Below are 18,098 nucleotides of genomic sequence, written 5' to 3'. Positions count from 1 at the left end.
GGAGCTCTTACCATGCGCTCTGCCGCGTTTGGCTCCTGGCATCCGCTGGAGCTGAGAGCCAGCTTTTGGCAGCTGTGCTAGGGCACCTCCATTGAGCCAGTGATGCCGTCATGGCGGAGAGCAAGGCGGGGGACATCCATATTCCACTTCTTTGTCACCCCATGGCAGAAGCTTAGTAAAAAAGAGTGTCACCCTCAGTGGGCATCTGATGGTCATTCTCATCCACACTGAGACATGAGGACTTCCTACCCTAATGCAGTTGGTTCCCACCTCGGGCCTCTCCTCCTGTCCCTTTCCCAGACCAGTTGACCACCAAAATTCCTCTGGTAGTGACACGGTGTGCCTAGTGGGGAAAGGCTGGAGCCTCAAGCAGGGTAGCCAGGGGACATCCGCGACCTGTGAGCCAGGCAGCATCTCTAGGGGCCCATGCCCACCTCTGGAAGTACAGCTTCCCTTTTTAAAGTTCTTTTCTACTTTCATCTTCATTTTCCTTATAATGAAAGGTATTCTCTGTTTCTAACAAGCTTGTGTTTTAAAAATAAAGGTTTGTTTTTTCTCTGATTTATAAAAGTAATTATACTCAATACCAGGAAACTCAGAAAATGCTTGTAAGTAAAAAGAAAACAATAAACTTCAGTAGCCACTTCGCCTTCCCTGCCAACAGGCTGCAGCTCGCCCTGAACAGACACCTGTGCATGCACACCTGTGCACAGCACACTCGCAGGGCACGGACATGCTGCAGCTCGCCCTAAACAGACACCTGTGCATGCACACCTGTGCACAGCACACTCGCAGGGCACGGACATGCTGCAGCTCCCCCTAAACAGACATACACATGACACGCGCACAGCACATACATGGCCATACATATCACACACAGTACACACTGCACACACACATACACGGCCCCTATAGATCACACAGTACACACTGCACATACACACAGCACATATATGCCCATACATATCACACACAGTACACACTGCACACACACACAGCCCCTATATATCACACAGTACACACTGCACATACACACAGCACATGCTTATCACACACAGTACACGCAGCACACACATGCATGGCACGTACATATCACACACAGTACACATTGCACATGCATACACACAGTGCACACACTGCACATATGCACAGCACACACACACAATACTGCACACACTGCATATACACAGGACACATGCACACACATGGCACACACATATCACACACAGTACACACTGCATATGCATACACAGCACACACACATATGACACTGCACATATGCACAGCACACACTGTATATACACAGCACACACATGCACCACGGTATGCATGGCACACACAGCACACACACACCACTGTATTCTTTACCAAAAGGGCTTGTGGTTTAGAAACAACTGTGCCCCGCATTCGAGTGGAGCATGTGGAATCCCCCACATTCACGTGGAGTCCCTGCCTCTTTCCTGGATTTCTGTCCTTGCATATATGCATAGATCATAATCATTTTAATCAAATCTGTTGATGACTCTTGAGGCTGACAATTGTGTTTCTCATTCTAGACAACACAGCAGGGAGCCCCTTGCACACACTTCTCTGGGCATGGTGCTCATTTATGTGCCTGACTGGGAGCCTGCGGCGAGCCTGGCCCTGTGCCAGGCCCCATGCGTCAGTGCGGAATTTTCTTTCTTCAGTACGAGTCCTCAGGAGTCCCAGAAAGTGTGGAATTGTTAGGCCCCTTGGTGCCTGGGTTGCCTCCCAGGAGGGTGTGGGGAGAACAGCCCGGAGCTCTGCCGGGCTGTCCAGCCTGCAGAGGAGGAGGGATGCCTCACGCATGTCTTTTCTGGAGTTTGCTTCCTAGTAAGGACAAGGCACCAACTTTCTGCACCAAAACTAACAGGTTTTCCCACTTGCCATTGTCCCACGAGGTGCTAGAAAGAGGAGCTCCAGCCCCGATTGAGACTGGCCGGCCAGCCTCAGCTGTGGGCACAGTGCCTGGTCACAGTAATCACTCAGCCCTCTCTGTGGCCTGACGGAGCAGGAGGAAGGGGCTGGGACAGCTGGCTCTGGTGGCCTGATGTGCCCTCCTTCTTGTCCCAGGTGGTGAAGGCATGCAATGAGGGCGTGAGGAAGATGAGCCGCACGGAGCAGATGATCTGCATTCAGAAGAAGATGGAGTTCAAGATCAAGGTGAACTGGAGCGATTGGTGTCAGCCTGTACCCATGCACGGGCCCCTGGCCCCGCCCTGCCCCAGAGGCACAGATCACCACGCCTGGCTGGCCTTCCTTAGGTCCTTGGTCACTGGCCACACTTAGGGTCCCCTCCGCCCCCTGACCTCCCCAGCTGAAGCCACCCCACCTGCCACCAGGCATGAAACACCACCACAGTGGCCCAGACCTGTCTCCTGAGAGACGGGAGTGCAGGGCTAGTGTGCAGCCTAGAGCCATGCGGGGTGTGGGTCCTGCGCTCACCTGCCAGCGGCGTGGCCTTGAGCAGTCAGTTTACGTGGAGGATGTGGTGGGGGCTACTCCAAGGATCCTCAAACCAGGAGGATTTGCAAGTGACCAGCCTCGCCAACACTTCACAGGAAACGTCAGGCCCTTGTGAGCCCCTCAGGTCCCCTGGGGCCTGACTTTCTGGGAACTCGGCCACAGCAGCACACTGTGCCCGCAGCGGGTCCCCGAGACCAGGTTTGGTTTGGGAGCTGAGCCCCACTCGAGGAGGCAGAGGCGGTCTTCTGGGCATCCCATGGAGCTCCACATGGGACTGACCGCTGGGTGCCAGGCGCCTGCCCCTGAGTTGCATCACCTGCCGAGTGGCCGTTCCGCTGCAGGCCTGGCCTCCTTGCCCCGTGGGTCCCATTCTTTCCTCTCCACTGTGAACTCGGCCCCTTCTCTGATTCTGCATCCCACAGGCAGAGCTTGGTGGGGGCAATGATGACAGACACTGGCTGCCACATTCACAGGCACACACACGGTATCCACACAGCAGTGCACACACGTAAACAGCAGTGTACATGCACGCAAGCACATGCACACACATGCACATACACTTAAAGCTCACATGGGGGTACACAGAACACAGTCCACACACATAGACACAAGTCCACATGTACAGCACACACACACGCACAGCACACTCATGCCCGCAGGGTGCACCTTCTCTCACACACACACACACACAGCCCTGCCATTTCTCTGCATCCGTCCAGAACTCAGCCATTCCACCCACTTGTGCCTCATGTGTCGGGGCCCTGGGCAGGTGTCAGGGAATGTGACAGACGCAGCACTGGGAGCATGTCCTGGGGAGGGACACTGTGGGCACAGCCCACCTGACGCCCTTTCCCCCCTGCAGTCGGTACCCATCATCTCCCACTCCCGCTGGCTGCTAAAGCAGGGTGAGCTGCAGCAGATGTCAGGCCCCAAGACCTCCCGGACCCTGCGAACCAAGAAGCTCTTCCACGAAATTTACCTCTTCCTGTTCAATGACCTGCTGGTGATCTGCCGGCAGATTCCGGGGTGAGTCGGGGCCCAGGGCGCTAGGCGCTCTGGCGGACGGGGGAGTGTGCTGGGCACTGGGTTTGACTGGGGCCGGGGTGCCAGGTGCTCTGGTGGGCAGAGGAGTGTGCTGGGCACTGGGTTTGATTGGGGCCCCGAGGTTGGGGATTCGGGGACAGGCTTGGGCTTTTGGATCAGGTTTTAAAGGTTGTTCTGCTGAGCCCAGCTTTGGGCCTTTAGCCAAAGGTTATTTCCACGGTTCCTAAGTCTCAGTTTCCCCTCCTGGTAAAAGTGGGGGTTTTAAACTCCGAGGGCCCGTGAAGGGCCCCAGCCCGGCAGCAGGGTGGCCATGGTAGGGTATCAGGGTTGGCAGGACCATAGTGCTGCCACTGTCCACACCTGGGAATGGGTCGCCCTTTTGGGGTGCGGGAGACCGGGCGTTCAAGGTGGGAGCTTCGGAAAGGAGGTTTGAAGAATGAAGCCCAGCGCCCGTGGAGCCAGCCAGGCCTTGCCTGGCCTTGCCCAAGTGGGCTCTCCCTGGGCATGGGCCTCCCTTGGGGCGACCACACCTGCCCTTCCTCCCTGATCCCCAGAGAACAGTACCAGGTATTTCGACCCTCCAGCTCCACGGGACTGCTGCGCGTGGAGGGAAGCCTGGAAGGAACCCAGGGCCAAACGCTGGCCCAAATGTGGTTCATCCTGGGCTTGCTGGAGAACGCAGAATGACCGGGAAGGCCCACCTACATGCTAAAGGCATCCCTCTCAGTGAGTGCCCCTCGGCCGCCCAACATGCCAGTGCACCCGTGGCAACCTTTCTGTGTGGCCCTCAATCCCTACAGCCCTGCCCCAGGTGGAAAAGGCCACCACAACGCTCTGCATGGGGCCCACCTGCCCATCTTCCCCATCCAGACCCTTGGCCACCAGTACTGTTCTGTGGTGCATCTGGGGGTGGCTGTAGGTTCCTGGATTGGCGTGTACCTGTGTGCCACGTGTGTGTGTGCACACTGTTGTACTGTTGTGTGCACGTGTACTATGCGTGGCACCGTGTGGTGCACATGTGTACCTGTGTGCCGTGTGTATGGGTGTGGCCCATGTGTGTACCCTTGTGGTGTTGCGCATGTGTACCCGTGTGTGGCGCGTATGGTGTGCATGTGTGTACCTTGGTGTGCACGTGTGTACCATTGTGGTGGCCGTATATGTGTGGCATGTGTGTACCTGTGTGGTGCCGTGTGTTACCTGGTGGCGCGTATGTTGCATGTGGTACCTGGTGGTGCCGCGTGGATGTGCACGTTGTTGTACCCTGTGGTGCGCGCCGTGTATGTGGCCACGTGTGTACCTGTGCGTGGTGTACCTGTGTGGTGCGCGTATATGTGTGCATGTGTGTACCTGTGTGTGCGCGTGTATGTGCACGTGTGTACCTGTGTGGTGCGTGTTGTACCTGTGTGGTGCCGCGATTATGTGTGCATGTGGTGGTACCTGTGTGTGCGCGTTGTATGTGCACGTGTGTACTGGTGCGTGGCGTGTTGTCACGTGTGTACCTTGTGTGGTGCGTGGTGTACCTGTGTGGTGGCGCGTATATGTTGTTGCCCATGTGTGTACCTGTGTGTGTGTGTGTTGTGTGTGTGTGTTCATTCCCTTGGGGCTTCAGACTCTGGGTAAGTCTCTCTTTTTGGATGAGCCCTTTTAGAACCCTTGAGTCAGGCTGAGTAGGGAACCACCATCCTCCTCCTCCCTGCTGCCACTTGCTTGTGGCCTTGAGCTCATTTCTTCACCTATCTGAGCAGCTGGGACCCCTGCCCTGCAGCCCTAGGCCCCCTAAGAGGGACAAGCAAGCTAAATGTGGGGAGAGATGCGTTGCAGGCCCTGAGCCTGGAACTGTGGAGGTGGCAGTGAGCTGAGATTGCACTGCACTCGTGGAGTGGAACTCCCTTGTGGCCTGCTGAGCTGAGGCTCTGCCCTCCTCCCGCCATGGCCCCACAGCTGCCCCTTACGCACAACTCACCAGATATCCTCCCCTGCCCAGACCTGGGGCTGCAGCTGACATGGACCAGGGCAGGACCTGTCGGGATGAGAAACTGTGGCTTTGGTGGTGTGGCTGTGGCCACGGAATGTGCTGTTACGCGTTACTTGGTGGGACTTGTTACCTTGTGGGCTCACCCTTACTGCCTGACTTTTGAAAGTATCATACGGGAACATGATTGAGGGGCTCCCCCGTGCCCTTCCGTGGGTTCATGTGTGTGTCTGACCCTGGACCAGCCCGTTTCTGTGGCTCCCCCAAGCTGTCCCTGGGGTGGGCTGGAGCGGTGCTCAGGATGGTGGACGCAGATCCGAGGGGCGGCTAGCTGGGAAGCCTCGTGCCACATCGCGGGGGGGTCGCCGCTGAGCTGCCGCTGGGGCACTGTCCTCTTCCCTGCGCCAGGAGTGAGATGAAGCGTTGGATGACCTCGCTGGCCCCTAACAGGAGGACTAAGTTTGTTTCGTTCACATCCCGGCTGCTGGGTAAGTCACCGGTGGGTAAGGGGGCGCCATTTGTGCTTGGGCTGGCCCTGCCTGATGCCACAGGTGCACGGTGTGCCCTGCCTGGAGGGAAGACCTCCCTGAGCTGGTGGTCTCAGAGGCCTGCACGGGCCTCCAGGGGCTGCTTCCTACTGGAAGCTTAGTACGGGCCAGTAACGCGGCATGGCCGCACTGCGCGAATGTTGGATGGGCCTTAGGTGACAGGTACCACAAAGTCACCAGGAGGAGTTTGGACCAAACTCCAGTGCTGTTTTTAGGTTTGCCAGTTGTCCGAAAAGCTTATTAAATAGAAAAAAAGCCAGGTGCAGTGGCTCATGCCTGTAATCCCAGAACTTTGGGAGGCCGAGGCGGGTGGATCACCTGAGGTCAGGAGCTCCAGACAAGCCTGGCCAACACAGCGAAACCCTGTCTCTACTGAAAATATAAAAATTAGCCAGGTGTGGTGGTGCGTGCCGGTAGTCCTAACTACCTGGAAGCTGAGGCATGAGAATCACTTGAACCTGGGATATGGAGGTTGCAGTGAGCTGAGATTGCATTGCACTCCAGCCTGGTGACAGAGGGCGATTCTGTCTCAAAAAGAAAAAGGCACAAGTCCAGCAGCCTTATGGAGAAGGTGCCAACCCTGATCACATGAACCTTGTCCTGACCACCCAAACCACTCCCGGGGCCATATCCCAGGTTCAAAAAGTTCCTTCTGAAGTTGAAACTAAGGCCCCTCACAGTCTTTATGCATGTATTTCTTCCCAGAACTCCTGGCTATGTTAATAACGTTTTCTTTGGAAACAAATCCTCCTCTTCCTCTGATGAGCCCTTCTCCAGTTGCTGTGGGAGTTTTCTTATTCTAGGCAGAGCTCAGCTGCGGGCTTGGTGGGAGCAGGCAGGCAGGTGGGTGGCACAGTGGTGGGGACGTACCTGTGCCTCTTGTCCCTCAGACTGCCCCCAGGTCCAGTGCGTGCACCCATACGTGGCTCAGCAGCCAGACGAGCTGACGCTGGAGCTCGCCGACATCCTCAACATCCTGGACAAGACTGACGACGGTGAGGCCCAGGGACCTCCCCTCGGGGCCCCCAGGGGACGCCACACGGAGCCTTGCCCGGCAAGAGATGAGGGGAGGTGGAGAAGCATCACCACTCGCTGATGGGCTGGTGTCCTGCTGTGTCTCTTGCTCCCTGAGACGTTCTGCTTGGACACCGCCCATCCTGGCTTCACTGGCCTTTCCTCAGCATGAAGGAGGAATTGTTTTCAGTGCCTCCCTGTCCTCCCCTAGAGCCGGGAGGCCCCACCTTTCCTCCTTCACAGTGGGCCCAGCCCCCAAGCGGGTGGCTTTGTGTCCCCTTCCCCTGGTCCTGGCCTCAGCGTCTCCATCACAGTGTGAGGGGACAACCAGGAACATCCTAACCCTGACCTCACCCAGACCCGACCCTGACCTCACCCAGACCCGACCCCGACCTCACCCAGACCCGACCCTGACCTCACCCAGACCCGTACTTGCAGCTTCAGGTAAGCCTATGACCACCAGGCTCGGTGCCCCATGTGGGCCAAGAAGCCGCCCCCAGCTCCTGGCCACCCCTGCTGGTGTCATCAGTACCAAGTGAAGTTCCTCCCAGCCCCTGTAGAATTGAACCCCTTTCCCTTTTCAAATCATGTCCCTGTCTCCACAGTAATTGCTCCTGATCCAAATCTCCAAAGTATACAACCGCATCTTCCCCGCTTCCTCCTCTCCTGCCGGGTCCTGGTGGAAGGCCTCAGGCTGGGACCTCCAGGGGAGACCTTCTCCAAGGAGTCCCTCTTGTGAGCTGTTCCCAAAGGCCCAGGGGCGCTCCTGCCCTCTTCCCATGGAATGTAACTAGCCTGCTCCCCTCCCAAATGAGACCTGCAGAGGGCATGCCCCAGGCCTCTTAGCTCCAATCAGCCACAAGGTCTGAGCAAAGACCTGGTGATCTCCAGGGGAGGGGAGAGGTGGAGAAACAGGGCAGGGAGGAGCCAGGTGACGCTGAGACTACTCGTGTTGCCAGTTCACGATGGGCTCTCTCCACTGACCACACCGGCCCTGAGGAGGCCAAGCCTGGGAGGATCTGCTCAACAAGAGGCTAATGACACAGTCCAGACCGGCTAACCACGCACTCAGCTGCCACCCCCACCAGCCCCTTGAATGCCTCCAGCTCTTTGGAGTGGCCCTTGGGGTCTCCTGGGCTCGTGTAGGGCAGCACAGAATTGCCAAGGGTCCCAGAGCGGGTTCCAAAGTCAACATGGAACTGCGTGGCACGGAGCAGGTCTTGTTCTGTGCAGATGCCCATGCACCTCCCAGCTTATGGGGGTGAATCGGGTCTGAGCATCTCGGCAGAGGTGTGCAGAACCGCTGCGTTTTGGGAAAGGCCAGCTGGATCCCTAGTGTCCTGCACACAGATGGGGGCCCTGGCTGGGAGGGAGCCTCTGTGCAGCCTGCGCCCTGCAGGAGCACCTGACTTTCCCTCCCTCCCCTCCCTGCACAGGGTGGATCTTTGGCGAGCGTCTGCACGACCAGGAGAGAGGCTGGTTCCCCAGCTCCATGACTGAGGAGATCTTGAATCCCAAGATCCGGTCCCAGAACCTCAAGGAATGTTTCCGTGTCCACAAGATGGATGACCCTCAGCGCAGCCAGAACAAGGACCGCAGGAAGCTGGGCAGCCGGAATCGGCAATGACCCCACCCGGGGGCCGGCGCGAGCAGGGCCTGCGTGAGACCCTGACAGAACGTGGGGGCTCTGGGAAGCACAGGCCAGCGCCTCCCCAGGTGGCAGGATCTGGCTTGGGGTGCCCAGCCCTCATCCCTGCCCACACAGTGCGTGCTCATGTGTCTTGGCCCCTTGCTCGCAAACTGGATAAAGGGTGCCCAAGCCTCTCCTGATGCATTTGTAAACAAGAAGGTTTCAGCAGTATTACACCATCTCCCTCGTGCCTCCGAGGGGGTGCAAGGGGGTGGGCACGCTCCAGGGCCCCCACGGCCCTGGCCTGCTGGGACTGGAAGAGGCTCCCAACCCAGAGTGTCCCTGTGGGAGGCAGGCAGAAGGTGACAATTGACATGATTTCCTGCACGCGTCCTCCTCTACCTTGGAAGCAGTTAGAATCCACTAGGCACAGATGGGGCCGCCCTTGCCTGTCGGAGCTTGATGAGCAGCCCTTGGTCTCCAGTTCCCAGGACTGAGAGCCCAGCTGCCCCTGTTCACCCTTGCCCGGGCCTCTGCCAGCCTCTGGCTGCACGGTCAGGCCCTGCTCCACAGCAGGCCTGCCAGAGCTTGGCTGGGGACCCCTCCCACCTCTGGCTCCCTGATGGGCTGGAGGTAACTTGTGTCTTCTAGCCCCTTAAGGAGTCCAGGTGTTTTAAGGAATGAATTGGTCACTGCATCTTGTATCGATTATGGTTCTGAGAAAAGCAAATATCACTTTTGGCTGCATTAAAAGAAGCATCATATATAAAATAAAAGAGATGAAGGTCTACTGTTTATTGCCCTGGTACACAAAGGAAGGGGGTGTTTGGTTCCAGGCAGTGAGAGAGGAGCACCCCTTCAAGGCCGGTGGAGGAGGCACTCCCCAAAGGAAGGGCTCGAGGCAGTTTCCCGAGGAGGAAGGAGCAGCCAGGGCCTTGTCTCAGCATGGGAGCAGATTTGGGCCTCCACTTGTAGGACTCCGGAAACAGAAAGGGCTGTTTGACAGAGCTGGGGACGCCCCTCTGCTGCAGTGGAAGTGAGGACACAGCTTTGGAAGACCGCAGAGGCCCCGAAGTGTCCATGGTGGGGGGCCCTACGGGGATCTCACCACCGGAGTGGGGCTGGGACTTCCGCACTGCCCAGACGCAGGCCCTGGGCCCTTCACACCCTCAGCTGCCCAGAGCTCCACTCCCTCCCCTCGCCCCCGCTCCACCTCAGCCTGCCGAGGGGTCCTGTGTGCCCAGGACCACGCTCTCTGCTAGGACACAGTTTCCCTGCTCTCCAGAACAGGCCTCTGGTTTAGATCCAGTGGGACTTTGTAGCGTCTTCCCACAGGCCACAAAAGGGTGCTCGTTGGTCCTGGGACCTCAGACCCTCTGAGAATCACAGGGATGCCAGGCGTGTGACACTGGTTCCACTGGAGAGGGAGGCCCCCCTGGTCCCAGTGAGGGGCTGTAATGCACCCGTTGGTGGGAGAGTGCTGCAGAGTCAGGAAAGGAAAAGAAGGGGCCACCTCTTGTCCCTGGAGGGGAGGGCTGGGAAGGAGTTAGGTGGCCATTTATCCCCGTGCCTTTTGAGGCTGGAAAACAGCATGTTGAGTTGGATCATCCGGTCTGATAAAGGCTTTGGTTACTCAAGGTTAGGTGAGATGAAGTAAGTTAACCAATTAGGAAAATAGGTCAGTTTCATAGCCCTCCTTTATAAGCAGAATCGTTTAACTCAGTGTGTTTTGGGGAGACTGGTCGAGTGGGAAGCTGCTAACAGACTTGGATGAGGCCTTGGACCTCATCCCCCAGTGTGTGAGAGGTGTGTGGGCACCACCTGGGCTCCTCCAGTGTCCAGGAGGAGAAACTCATGGCAGGAAACTGCCGTGGGGAGCTCAGGGACACCAAAGAGGCCAAAACAGCTGCTAGAGAAAATGAGTTTTTGAAAAAGAGCAGCTTGCCCTCCAGCAGCATTGCCACCCTGGAATCTTCAGAAGCACTACGCTGTCCCCAAGGGGTCTGCTGGCCTCCAAACTGTCCAGCCCTTCCCTCCAAAGGCTCTGGGGACTGGGGTAGGCCCCAAGTTCCCGCTTCCCTGCTGCGCCGAGCAGGTTAAATGATCAAAGGATCGAAGTTTACATCTCTAAATGCTTCCGAGGTGGGGACCGTGGACCAGGCTCCTCACCCTCACTCCGCCCCGATGCTCTGAGAGTGAAGTTGGGTAAGAAGAGCTGGGAAAGCCGTTTTCTCTCCCTGAACAGACGAACTGTGGGCGTGGGGGCCGCCGTTTCGGCCCAGCCAGGCCTGGGGTGAGAGTAGGAAGCAGGGGCGGACAGCGTCCAGCATCCACCCTCGACTCATCCTGCTCCTGAGGCTCCCTAGGCAGAGGGGTTACCTGGGGGCCTGGGGCTGCGGGTCTGAGCCCTGGCTGCGGGACTCAGAGTCACAAGACGTCCCCCAAAATAACGCGGCCTCTGGCTGGGAGCGCCGACGGCCCCCGCCCTCCCCAAGCCCGGCCTCAGGGAGCCGCGGGCCCCGGGGTCTCCGTCGGCCTCTCCTGCCCTCGCGCTTCCCTCCTCACGGAACGCTCTGAACCCCAGCGGAGCGGGATGGGGGGCAGGCCCCGGGGAGCGCGGCGAGCCCCTCGGCCCGGGCCCAGGCAGAGGAGTCGGCGCTGGGAGAAGGGGCCACCCGTGGCCCCGGGAGTGACGGTGCCCCAGGCCGGGCTAAGACCGCTGGCCGCACACCGGCTCCGATGCCCTGGCGGCGCGCACGCCGCACCGCGCACGCACATGCGGCGCGCCTCCCGCGGCACTCCAGCCGTGGTGCACGCGGACGCCGGGCCGCGCGGCCCCGCGCGCGCGGGCTGGGACATGCTGTGTGCTCACGCACGCCCCGGCGCCCCTGCGGGGAATTCGGATGCGACTCCGGCCCCACGCGCGTGCACAGCACCCACCCTCGCCCCCGCGCCCACCCCCGTCCTGAGCCCTCGCCTGCGCGCGTTCACTCTCTGGCACACCTGCACGCGCGGACACGCACGCGCAGACATACGGGCGCGCGAGGAGTGCAGCCGAGTCGCGCCGCGGCCGGGCGCGGCCCCTTTATTCGCTTCAGGAGGCGGAAAACTTTCTCAGCGCGACGACCACGAGCGCCAGCACCACGCAGGTGGCCAGCAGGGCGGCGATCACGATGGCCGCGATGGCGCCGGGCCCCAGCGACCCTGCGGAGGACGGAGGACCACGTCACCTGCCAGCCCCGGCCCGGCCGGCCCTCCTCCCCGCGCCTCCTGCCCCTCCTCATTTCTCCCTCCCCCGCCCCGCTCGTACCGCCGCCCTGGTCCAGCCGCTCCTGCGCGGTGCTGTCCTCGGGTCCTGGCGCGACGGTGGGAGCTGGGGGACCGGTGTCTACGGGCTCCCGGCCGGGGCTGGTGCTCTCCACGGGGCCTTCTCCCGACGGCAGCTCGGCCGGCTCGTTCCACAGCGTGGGCACGGGCTCCTGTGGAACATCATCTGCAAAGCCAACGAGAGGCGCTGGGGCCCCAGGTGACAGGGCCGACAGGGACGTCACCCCCTACCTCTAGGTTAAGCAAGTTTGCAAGTTGCGGGTGGCGCTGTGTGAGGGGTCTGGGCTCAGCGCTGCACTAGCCCTGACATTTCCCAGGCTGGGAAGCTGAAGGCAGTGCATTGCTGCCTCCTGTAGGGCAAGGCCGGTGGGTGGGCAGGAGTGTCTGGTCAGTGTAAGGGGATCTCACCTATGAAAGCCCTTCTCTGCTCATAGGGTTGGGAGTTGGCAAGATTTGGGGTACCCAGGGACCAGAGAGCAGGAAGGAGACATTCTCAGTCCCGCAGAAAGCACAGGCTGAGATGCCTACGTGATAACCCCCGCCCTGTACCCTCACCAGTCAGCCCACCCCAGTTGTCCTCTCCCGCCCATCACCCCAACCCTGGGCCATCCATCCCCCACAACCAGATAGGAGACCCCAGAAACGCTGGAAAGCTCAAGATGGGGATGGTAGGTCGGCTCTCGGCCTCTCCAGCCCAGCCAGACCCTCTGACATCACAGTGTTGGCAGAGCAGGGCCTGCCCATGTCCGATTCTCTCTCTCTCTCTCTTTTTTTTTTTTTTTTTTTTTTTTTTTTTTTTTTGAGACGGAGTCTCGCTCTGTCGCCCAGACTGGAGTGCAGTGGCCGGATCTCAGCTCACTCTCTTTTCTTTGAAACAGTCTTGCTGTGTCGCCCAGGCTGGAGTGAAGTGGTACGTTCTTGGCTCACTGCAGCCTCTGCCTCCCAGGTTCAAATGATTCTCCTGCCTCAGCCTGCAGAGTATCTGGGACTACAGGCACCTGCCACTATGCCCAGCTAATTTTTGTATTTTTAGTTGAGACAGGGTTTTGCCATGTTGGCCAGGCTGATTTCGAACTCCTGACCTCAGGTGATCCGCCTGCTTCGGCCTCCCAAAGTGCTGTGATTACAGGTGTGAGCCACTGCAGCCGGCCCCATGCCCTAATCTCAACTGGGATAGAGACTGATCCAGGGACACTCGACCTTCAAACAGGTTCCTTGGATGAGCTTGGAGATGTCCTGACACCTCATCTCTTTGACTCCAGCTACTCTGTGGTTTGGGAACTGCTTTTATCCCCATTTCAGAGACAAGAAAGCCAAGGCTTGGGGATAAGGTGCCGTGATGGTGAGCACAGGTGGGCTGAAGCCCTTGGACAGTTGCAGGAGTGGTTGTGCTGCCCAGAAACGGTGTAGGGAGGTTGCCGTTCTGTGAACAGACCCTGCGGCCAGCCTGCGACCCTAGGGCATCTTTTGTCCCTGCGGGTTCCATCCCTGAGCGCTGGGGCAAGACTGAAGCCAGACACTTGCCCTCCTGTTAGGCTCACCAGCACCCAGAGAGGGGGATGCTCGAGAGGACACAGAGGTCCTTCCAGGGTTTTCCGGCCAGTTGTGTCCATCTAGGGCAAGCCACGCAGAAACATCAGCCAATCCAGACTCAGGGTCAGTCTTAAAGTAAATGGGCCTTCCCAAATGTCAAAGTCAGGAAAAACAAAGAAAGACTGAAAGGTTCCAGATCAGAGACTGAGGAGACAACTCAGTGTTCCTGGATGGGGAGGGACAGGCCTGTGATTGGAGACGCTGGGATCTGTTGGTGAAGTTTGAACAGAGTGTGGCTTAGGACTGCCTCAGTGCTCATTTTCTGGTTTTGATAGCTGACTCTGGTGTGTATGAGAATGTCCTTGTTCTTAGGAAGAATTTAGGGGCAAAGGAACATGACTTCTGCAACCTACTCTTAAATGATTCAGCATTCAGATAGAAAGAGGAGTCAGCAATGTAGCAAAATGTTGGCAGTTGGCAAGACTAGGTGGATGGACTCCTGGAGTTCATTGGATTGTAAAGTGCACATCTTTCCACAATAAAATGTTAGCAGGTCCCTGGCTTCCGGGCCTCTCTCAAGCCTGGAGAGGTCAGTTGCAAGGCTCAGCTCCGAGACTCAGCTTGCTGACCTTTCAACTGACCTGCCACATTCCCCAGGGCTGGCCCAAGGGAGAACCCCTTTCCAGAAAAGATCTCTGGCAGGAGGCTCCAGGGGTGGAAGGCCCACTGGCCCCCACCTGGGGGAGGCTTCCCTCCCGAGGGGCCCAAGGCTGGACTGCAGCACTGATGTCTGTCCAGCCTCCCACCAACCTTGAAGACCACCCTGAGAGGAGGGGAAGTGACCTAGCCAGGCCTCCCATATCGCAGCCAGAGAGGCAGGGGTCTGCAGCCATGCAGCGCCCATGGAAGGCCTCAGGCCCCTGGCGTGCTGCCTCAGGCTTCTGGGGGCTGGGCAGGTAAAAGACCTGAGTGTGCCCACCACCTAGCAGGCGCCAGTGTCTAGGCTCACTGACTGCCTGAACATGTCCAAAGAAATGCACAAATGACACACCCAAGATAGACTGTCAGGCAGACACCTCCCTGCATCTGGAGGCCGCTACAGGGCTGCTGGGTACCAGGCCCAGCTGACCCGGGTGGCATCTGCGGGAATCAGCCAAGGAGTGGCAGACCTCCAGCCCCTGAGAAGGCAGGGCTCAGTCCCCGGGCCAGCACATCAGGGTTAAGCTGCCACCCTTGAGGGTATCCTCTGAGCAGGGCAGTGGGGAGCCCCATTCAGGCCCTGTCCCTGTCTGTCCTCCATGACCCAGCCTGTCTCTGCTGCCCCCACCACCAGACATACCTGCCCTGGCCTCCTCCCACTGTACACAGCCCCCTCCTGCCCAGCCAGGCCATGAAGCTTCCTAATCAGGAGGGCTGGGGCCTATCCTTGCTCCATCAGGCTCTCACCCTGGACTTCATGCCCCAATCCACCTTCCTGACTTTTGAGATGGGGGTTCAGACTATGCTGTCAAGCATCTTGCACAAGGAGGTAACTGTGTGAACACCAGCATCTTCAGCTGCTGCCTCTGGCCTGGGGCACACCTCTGGATGCAAGCCCAGTTGCTATGGGTCTGCAGCCGCTGGCCACCACAAGAGTCCCTCACAGGCTGGCCCAGGACCCATCTGTACCCAAGCAGCCAGGGCCCCAGGGCCCACCAGCTCCCTGCCAACCTAGTCTGGTGCCCAAGTGGCAGACACATGGGCTCCAAATGACAGCCTGCACTCAGTCACTGATCCACCAGGAAAAGGGGTTCTGTGGCCAGGGAGGGGCCGAGGCACTTCTTATCCTCATCTGTGTTTCTAGAATTTGCTCCAGTAAGAAGGGAAAGCAAAGCTGAAAGGCAATTCCCATCTTCCCCCAAATCCATCCTTCTGGGAAGCTGGGGGCAGGTCAGTTTCCCAGCAGAAGTCCTATCCGGGGAAGGCGGAGATGGGGCAGGAGCAAAGGTGTGGAGGACGGAACTTGTGGCATGCCAGGCAGGTAGTGAATAGGCCAGGGTGACAGAAAGTGAGGGTGGCAAAGAGGTGGGGGCACCGAGGATCCCAAGAAAATTCCATCTGCCTTGGCGGTACCGAGGCCCAGACTGCATTGACCAGAATTAGCTATGTGGTGTGACTACGTGCTCTGACCCAGGAAAGCGGGGGCTGGTGGCACTGCCACAGGCCTGGGCACCACGGGCTCTCTCCCAACCCCACTGGCCCCAGCTGCCCTGCCTTTTGGTAAATAAGTTTGTTCTGACCACAGGGCCCTGAGGCCAGGCGCCTGTGCTCACAGACACCCTTTGTGTGGGCCATGAAGGGCCTTTTCATCCCTGCCCTGGCCTCCTGCCCACTCAGCCCAGCCTGCTACCACCTCAGTGGCTAAGGCCACAGGCTCCCAACAGAGAGGGCCTGTGCCTCAGATGGGGCCTGGGCCTCATCCCGCAAGGCTGCTCCTTCCCTTCCTGTCTGCTACAGGACCCCAGCCTACAGAGCAGAGGACCATGTACACACCTGCCCAGAGCTCCCGGCCCAGGGGTGGGGTGCTAAGAGCCTCCCAAACGCTCTTCCCCCCAGAATGGCAAGAACAACAGCCAGAACCCCAGAGACTCCGGGGTTGGGATGGCATGGTCTGGCCCCTGCGGGGAGCCGCCTGCTCTTGGTAGAACACATGGAGGGAAGTGGGGCAGTGAGGCCAGGTGAGGTCCTGGCTGTCCCCAAGGCATCCTGTGGTGGCAGAGGAAGCCCATCCACCCACATTGATTAAGGACAGTCTGGCCCAGGAACTCTGGCCGGCAGCCTGAGCCGGGAGGGTCAACCACACAGGAGCAGGAACCTGGGCAGGAGCCACAGGCAACCCGGGAGCCAGGGCCTCCCCTTCCGCCCACGTGGACCACCAGGCTGGAGAAGCAGCTTCATCCCGGTGAGGGTGCTGCAAAGATCACAGCCCCAGGATCCAAGCCGTAGAAGATGCCACCTTCCCCTTTAGGTCCCTTCCCCCAACTCCTGGAGACACCGCATGGCTGGCTTAGGCTGGCGCCTCTTCCACCACAAGGGAGGCTGCCCTCCCAGCCTGCGGGAGGACGTAGAGTTCTGCTGAGACCACCTGGTGCCGGGGAGGGGCTCAGAACGCGGAATCCACATTCCCCTGATGTTCACTGAGCGCTAACTGGATGTGGGGCCCATCCCAAAAGCTCTGCACATCTGAACTCACGAGGCCTCACAGCCCCCTGCAAGTGAGGCAAAGCATGGCGGTGTCACCATCCTACAGATGAGAAGGCAGAGAGAGGTTAAGAAACCTCCCGGCCAAGACTGAGCACACCCTGGCCTCGAGCTTCTTCCTGGGGGTCCAGGGAGAAGCCAATAATCCCTGGGGCTCCTCGTTGTCACCCAGACCTCCCAGGGTGTGGCCGAGGGGGCTTCCCCAGGCCTGTCGTCCGCCAGAAGCTCTCCCCAGGCCATGCTCTCACGACTACAGTCCACCTTTCTCACAGACCCACGGGCACCCTCCAGAAGGCCCAGGCTGCAGGGTCCCTGAAACCCGCTACTGCGACACAGAAGCCGGCTGCCCTTTGATCCAACTCCTGGCTAACAGGAGCAAAGACCACCTGTAACCCGTCAGTGTCCTTTGTCTCTCAGGCTCTGAAGCCAGCCTGGGCCAGTCTTCCCCTCCCCACAGGGCCCTTGGGAGCGTGCCGGAGGCCTCCCTTTCGTGGGACCCCAGACTTGGCCACTTTGATCTCGGTCCAGAGGTCCACACCGTTTTGCAGAGGGATCTTGGGCCTTATATTCTCTCTCTCTCTCTGGAGCCATTCCCAAGATGGGGACAGTACCTGGGTCCTCATTCTCTAAGGACATCACAGAAACCAGCAGGGAAGCTTTTGAAAGTAATCAGCAAGGCTCTGCACTCCTCTGGCCCCTCAGCCACTTGTCATGTGCCTGGTACCCCCAGCTGCCTCCCAGACCTGGGAGACTTCAGATTTTAAAGTGCTAGAGCAATTCCCATGTCCTCCCAACAGCAGAACGTCCCTGGGCCTGCCCCCCAAGTCGTCCTCCTTCTTCAGAGGCCATTACCCCTGCTGCTAACCATTTCCTGAGACATGCATCCCACACAGCTGCTGCCAGCCGACCTCACAAGAGCTCTTCACAGAATCACCCCAAATAGTCGCCCCATCTCCTGTGAGGGGGCTTCCTCCCCAGTGAACGATGAAGAATCTGGCCCCAAGGTAGTTATCGGCCCTGGGAGGCTAGTGGTGGCAGAGACAAGGGCCTTCACCCCTTACCTGTGAGCACCGCAGGGACCAGAACCCCGGAGATCAGCAGCAGCGCCATGCGCAGGGCCAGACAGGATGCCATCCTGGCCGGGAGTGAGCGCAGCTAGTGGGACGCAGGGAGGACTGCGCTGGTTACCTTCAGGGCAGTGAGAAAGAGAAAGAGGCATCGAAGGGCTGGGAAGGGTTTTCATCAATGCAAACTCTGTCCTCCTGGGACACCGTGCCCGCCGCGCCCCCCCCCCCCCCCCCCC

General features: G+C 59.0%; 2 protein-coding genes across 2 annotated transcripts in view; one reads left to right on the top strand and one right to left on the bottom strand.

Moving 5' to 3' along the window:
• The window catches only part of NGEF (neuronal guanine nucleotide exchange factor), a 143,472-nt gene extending 133,987 nt beyond the window's left edge, over positions 1–9,485 (top strand). Inside the window, 6 exon segments of the mRNA XM_017859388.1 lie at positions 2,095–2,184; positions 3,350–3,513; positions 4,086–4,250; positions 5,906–5,991; positions 6,942–7,046; positions 8,502–9,485. Of these exon segments, the coding sequence (XP_017714877.1) occupies positions 2,095–2,184; positions 3,350–3,513; positions 4,086–4,250; positions 5,906–5,991; positions 6,942–7,046; positions 8,502–8,692 (801 nt within the window). The 3' untranslated portion in view covers positions 8,693–9,485.
• A 2,259-nt stretch (positions 9,486–11,744) lies between these two features.
• SNORC (secondary ossification center associated regulator of chondrocyte maturation) overlaps positions 11,745–18,098 on the bottom strand; it is a 22,251-nt gene continuing 15,897 nt past the window's right edge. The window contains exons 2-4 of the mRNA XM_017859387.1: positions 17,857–17,983; positions 12,006–12,188; positions 11,745–11,899 (exon numbers count right to left, since the gene is read on the bottom strand). Coding sequence (XP_017714876.1) covers positions 11,790–11,899; positions 12,006–12,188; positions 17,857–17,929 — 366 coding nt within the window. The 5' untranslated portion in view covers positions 17,930–17,983 and the 3' untranslated portion in view covers positions 11,745–11,789. The remainder of the gene's footprint in view (positions 11,900–12,005; positions 12,189–17,856; positions 17,984–18,098) is intronic.

The sequence above is a fragment of the Rhinopithecus bieti genome, unplaced genomic scaffold, assembly GCF_001698545.2.
Source record: "Rhinopithecus bieti isolate Rb0 unplaced genomic scaffold, ASM169854v2 scaffold_50517, whole genome shotgun sequence".
Taxonomy (NCBI): Eukaryota; Metazoa; Chordata; class Mammalia; order Primates; family Cercopithecidae; genus Rhinopithecus; species Rhinopithecus bieti.
Note: the sequence above shows the minus strand (reverse complement) of the source record. Positions and strands in the feature narration are given on the sequence as shown.